General features: G+C 48.1%; 1 protein-coding gene across 3 annotated transcripts in view; it reads right to left on the bottom strand.

The window, feature by feature from the left end:
• The window catches only part of efnb2a (ephrin-B2a), a 15,584-nt gene that overhangs the window by 7,639 nt on the left and 1,954 nt on the right, over positions 1 to 5,991 (bottom strand). For all 3 annotated transcript variants that reach the window (XM_024286842.1, XM_036209669.1, XM_024286843.2), the window contains one exon: positions 271 to 554. In XM_024286842.1, coding sequence (XP_024142610.1) covers positions 271 to 554 — 284 coding nt within the window. The remainder of the gene's footprint in view (positions 1 to 270; positions 555 to 5,991) is intronic.

Raw genomic sequence — 5,991 nt, 5'->3', positions numbered from 1 at the left:
GAACACAGAGCCCCCCCGTCCACTCAGAAATATGGCCTTCCTCACTGTGACAGCTTACAGATGGCGGCGGCGGGGGCTCGCAGATGGTCTTATCTGCTGCACACGCCCCCCCCATCGGCGCCACGCAGATGGTTCAGTCCACCTCCCATGTTTCAGACCGGGGGGCCGTCTCAGAAACCCCTCCCAGCTTCCTCTCAGGATGGCAGCAGATCAGGAGTGCGCCCCCCCCCCCAGAAGACCCTCTGACTGGAGGCGGAGCTCCGTACTCACAGATGATGTAGTAGTCCTTCCCCTTGAAGAACTCCAGCCCCCACAGGTTGGGGCTGAACTCCTGGAACTTCAGCGTGAACTTCACGTCCTGATCCGGCTTCACGCAGTTCAGCAGCGGCGTGTCCGCCTTGGTGATGGTGCAGCTCTCCAGCTGCTCCCGCGGCACCATGTACACCTTGTAGTACTCCACGCCGTCGCTCACGCCGCCGTCCACACGCGGGCACACGATGTCCAGCTTGTCCCCGATCTGTGGGTACAGAACCACGCCGTGGCCCGGCACGAACCTGCAGGGAGAGAAGAGTCAGGTGATCCCAGAAGAATCAGGTGATCTCAGAAGAATCAGGTGATCCTCAGCAGAATCAGTTGATCCTCAGAAGAATCAGGTGATCCCAGAAGAGTCAGGTGATCCCAGAAGAATCAGGTGATCCTCAGTAGAATCAGTTGATCCTCAGAAGAATCAGTTGATCCTCAGAAGAATCAGGTGATCCTCAGAAGAATCAGATGATCCTCAGAAGAGTCAGGTGATCCTCAGTAGAATCAGCTGATCCTCAGTAGATCTCATGATCTCAGAGTCGCTCCAAACCACATAGTTCCATTATTGATGTATAATTACCCACCAACATAAATTTTAGATGATGGAGGCCGAGTGTGAGCGAGCCCCCCATGTCTGAAAATACCCCCCTCCCCCACACCGCCGAGGAGAAGAAGGAGCAACGATGGAGGAGGAGGAGGAGGAGGAGGAGGAGGCGATCTGCAGGGTGGAGGGAAGGAGTCACGGCACACGCATACCAAACAGACGGGGGTCCACAAACACCAGTCCACACGTACCCCCCCCCTGCTCCTCTGCCAGCCCCCCCACGTAAGTATTCAGTCAGAGGACAAACCAGACTGAAGCTGCTGAGATAATGCAGAACCAGAACCCCAGCAGAACCTTTGGGTCTGCTCCGGTTCTCTGAGATCATTCTGAAGAGGCTTCAGAACAGACATGGATTCTGCCCTGCCCCCTGGTGGGAGGGGTCAGGCTGGGGGGGCTGCAGGCCGTCCAGAAGCAGAGCGGCTGCTCGCCTCTCCAACAGCATCATCGTCTGCACGTGCGGGCTGGACACAAACACACGGGCGTGCACGCCGCAGCGGTTAAGTAGGCCGGGGAAGTTATTTTATCTCAACGCCCCCCCAGGGGGAACACTCAGAGGAGGAACACGCCGTCCACCGCCGCGACCAGAGGAAGGGCAAAAGACGAGCCCGGGATGATTCAAGGACCCATCTGGCATCAGGGTGATCCTGGCTGTGTGTGTGCACGTGCACGTGTGTGTGTTTCTGCATGTACGTTTGTGTGCACGTGTGTGTGTTTCTGCATGTACGTTTGCGTGCACGTGTGTGTGTTTCTGCATGTACGTTTGCGTGCACGTGTGTGTGTTTCTGCATGTATGTTTGTGTGCACGTGCACGTGTGCGTCCGTGTTGCAGAAAAGCTGAAAGGCCTGAAGGACAACAGTTCTGGAGCTGAGAGAGTGCACGTTTCTGTGAGCAGGAAGCATTCATTCATGCAGGAAGACAGCTGTGTGTGTGTGTGTGTGTGTGTGAGTGTGCATGTGCGCTCTGTTCGACGTGCATGTTTGCAGAGCAGGTTAAGGTCACTGCAGCAAACCGGAGGTGCTGCAGCTCGGCTGAGTTCTTACGGTGTCGTGCTGTGCACAGGAGGACGTGCACGAGAGAGTGTGCACGAGAGACAGTGCACCAGAGCGCATGCACGGAAGCGTTACACATGTGCATGAGACGGTGTACACAGAAGGACGTGTGCGGGAAGATTTGCATAGGATGACGTGCACAGAAGGATGTGCACGTGAGGACATGCATAGAAGAGCTGGTGAGCCAGGAGGATGTTTAGTCATAAGCAGGTTCTGATGGTTCTGGACGGAGAAACTCGTCTGTTTCGGGTTTTTCACGGCGACTCAGAACCACCACATGCAGCAACAGAAAAACTAGGAATCTGATCTGCTGCAGAGTCCAGTCTGGAGGTTCTGCTCAGACTGAGCCTCAACAACAGCCTCATGTGGGCCGGGGAGAAAGTCCGACAGACTCAGAACCAGAACATAAGAAGACCTGAAAGCTCTGAGGGAGAATCAGCCAGAAAGTGAGGTTGTGAGGGTCTCTGGTTGCTAAGCAACACTGATGATGGTTATAGAAACAACAGAAACCAAATCAGGGGTTTAAATAAAGCTTGATTTAAACGAGGAAAAAACATCCAGAAATGTTCCAGAGAATCGATGACGGGTATTGATCCGGCTGATCTAGTTCTCCAGGGAGACCCAAAGACCGAAGTGTCTCAAAACATCCTGCAGTTCTCCAAAATGACCACTGGAGGCAGGTCTCAAAAGGAGACACTTTTGGGTGGGTGGACCCAAGAGAGCATCAAACTTTACTAAGCCCCGCCCAATTATTGCTTACGCAACAACGGCTGAACCTCCCACTGAAGATGCTGGTGCTGATAGCTGAAGATACTGAAGTTGATAACTAAAAACGCTGAAGCTAAAAGCTGAAAACACTCAAGCTAATAGCTAGCTAAAATATTAGAGAAATACAGAATTAACCTAAAAAACAGAAAAATTCTGAATTTGCCAAAGCAGCTAGCATGTAGCTAAAATATCAACTAAATGCTAAATTAGCTGAAATAAATAGTAAAATGTCTAATTTAACCAAAACAGCTATCGTATGGCTAAAATATTAACTAAACCCCAAAATAGCCTAAAAAACTGAAAATAATTCCTAAATTGTAAAAAAACAGCTAGCATGTAAATATTAGCCTGTCTTGGATATCTTCAAACATTAGCTAAACTTCAAATTGGCCTACAAGAATGAAAACATCCTAAAGTCTGTTGCTAAAATATAAGCTAATGAAAAACGGCAAAATTAGCCAAAGCAGCTAGCATAAAGCTAGAATATTAGCTAAGCTCAAATTTGGCATAAAATATTGAAAAAAACTCACTATATTAGTAGAAACAGCTAGCAAAAAGCTCAAATATAAGCTTACCGCCAAATGAACCAAAAAATGCTAAAATGTCAAATTTAGCCAAAGCTAGCATAAAGCTAAAATATTAACTAAACCCCAAAATAGCCTAGAAATCCTTAGTAACGGCTAAACAGTCGAAAAAGCATGAAAAGAGCTGAATATTTTAATAGCTGAAGATCTGAAGAGCTACAAATGTTAAAAAAAAAAAAAAAAAACGTACGGAAGAAAATTATTGATAACAAAGAAAAAGTGAATTAAACCAGTAAATATTCTATCCTCTTCCGTTCAGACTGGTGGAATAAAAAGTCACGTTGGATGTGGGTCTGGATCTGGATGGGGTGGGGGCAGGCCAAATGTGGAGGAGGGCCTGATCCGGCCCGCGGGCCGTAGTTTTGGGAACTATATAGAGACCCGGTGGGTGGAGCAAACTCTGGTCAATATGCCCCGCCCACTTTATGCTTTATGTAAAACACAAAGAACTGAGTGATATCAGAGGAGATGTGTGTGTGTGCATGTGTGTGCACGTGTGTGCACGTGTGTGCATGTGTGTAGTTGAAGTGTTGATTTTTTTGTAGTAAACACTCAGTTGTAGCTCCGCCTTCAACTCCATCTTTGAACGAGTTCCAGAGGAACAACCAGAGGAAGTGGATTCCTGCTGACGGTTGATTAGAGATGAACGAGCGCACCCGAACGCACCACGGGCTGTTTACCGTCTGCTTCAGCTCCAGAATAAAAAGATCAGACTTCCTCCTCCGCTGCTTCCCCGGAAAAACGCTGCAGCCAAATCCAACCAACCAGTTCCCCAACCCTGCAGCACCCCACACCCTGATCCGGTGATCGGATCAGTCAGATCAGGATCAGTCAGATCAGGATCAGTCAGATCTCCTCAGAGTTCTGCTCCGTCTCCGTTCATGAAGCTCAGCTGAAGGTTTTTCAGCCGCACAGACAGAAACAGACGGACGTTCACCGTGTTCCTGCTCCAGAGTCACCCCCCCGCACAGCAGAGTCACCCCCCCTCACAGCAGAGTCACCCCCCCTCACTCCAGAGTCACCCCCCCCCACATACTAAAGTCACCCCCATCAAAGTAAAAGCCCTTCAGGACAGAAGCTGCTGCAGATCCAGCAGATCCCAGCAAAGATCCACTAGAGAATCTGAAATCTATCGTTCGTGTTTGAAGAAAAGATGGACGTAAGAGTCTCTTCAAATCCCAAAACTACGGTGGCCCTGACGTACAAATCACATCAATAAATAACCAAACGCAAACACATATTAAAGATCACAAAAGTTAATAGAAACAATCATAAAACTAACGTCTGTTTAGATATTAAAACAGAAATCTAGAAACTAAAATATGAAAAAACATTATTCTAATAATGACACAAATGTAAAAACGAAAAAAATAAATAAACAAAACAATACTTTCCTTCTAATCAGACAAAAGAAGCAAAGGTAAAACTACGGGACGTCACTGATTGGATGATGACGTTTGTCCACCTTTTCAACAGGAAGTCATTTGGCGTGGCGACATCTCCTGACTTTCTTAAGCTTCAGGCCACGCCCACTGAGTGATTGATCAGCTCGGTTCAGGTGAAACATGATTCTGTTTTTTTAGACTCAAAACTCTTCATCCAATCATTCCTGTTTTATGCTTTTAACATTTCGTGTAATAAATTACTTTATTTTTTGCTAAATGTTTTGGATGCTGGAATTTTGTTTTCATAATTATTTTATGAATTTTAAATGTAATAATTAATATATTTGAATAAATTCTTAAAATGTATTTTATTGTTTAGCGTTTTACACATTTCTAAAGTGTGGTTGATCTGAAATGTGTTTCTGCATTTTGACTTTTGCTGTGATTTGGACTTCAGGGCCACCGTACCCAACTGAGCAGAACGGACCGTCCTGGGGGAACACGGGAACCCCCCCCCATCACAGACTTTGCTGCCTCAGGAGAAGTTCTGGAGGAGTTCTGAGACGTTCTCTGGACGTTTGGAGGCGTCGGCGTTCCCGTCAGGAGTCGCCACAGCCAATCAGCTTCCAGTGATCCACACGGGTCAGACGCTGAAGACGTTAAAGTCCACAACCCCCCCACCTCACGTCCTCCAGAACAGAGTCCATGTTTTAGAGGATAATTACATGTTTTGGTGTCAAAGCGGGTCGGACAGATCTGGACTTCCGTCTGATGGAGGTTCTGTCCGGTTCTTCTGTGGAGTTTAAGTGAGAGTTCTGCAGTCCAGAGACGGGTTTGGTGTGTGTGAGTCTGGGACAGACGGGCCCGTCCACCCCCCCATCAGTATCTGGGACAAACACCCCTCCAGACCGGATCAGAACCATCAGGTTCTGAGTCCGTGAGGCTCCGTCCTGAGAGGAACCAGTTCTGAAGGATGTTCCTGTGTTCTGGTCCACGTCCTGAGAAGTTCAGGTTCTCAGAAAATAAAAATAAGACTTTATTCTGTGATGGGGGGTTGTGGGGGGGTCGCTGACTCTGAAGTTTTCTCTTTTTAGGATTTAAAAATATCTTTTTCCATCACAAAGACAGACTGGGTTTGGAGATGGGGGGGTCCCCATCACTCATTCAGCCCGCGTCCACAGAGGTGCCCCCCCCACCCCGGTCGGTCACAAAGGCCCTTTGGGGCTCCAGTGTAATCTGGTAATGAAGAGCGGAGCTCTGCCTTTAAGGACCCGTGTAAACCCGGCGCCGCTTTGTT

The sequence above is a fragment of the Oryzias melastigma genome, linkage group LG21, assembly GCF_002922805.2.
Source record: "Oryzias melastigma strain HK-1 linkage group LG21, ASM292280v2, whole genome shotgun sequence".
Taxonomy (NCBI): domain Eukaryota; kingdom Metazoa; phylum Chordata; class Actinopteri; order Beloniformes; family Adrianichthyidae; genus Oryzias; species Oryzias melastigma.
The sequence above is the reverse complement of the archived record's forward strand: the minus strand, read 5'-3'. Positions and strand labels throughout refer to the sequence as shown.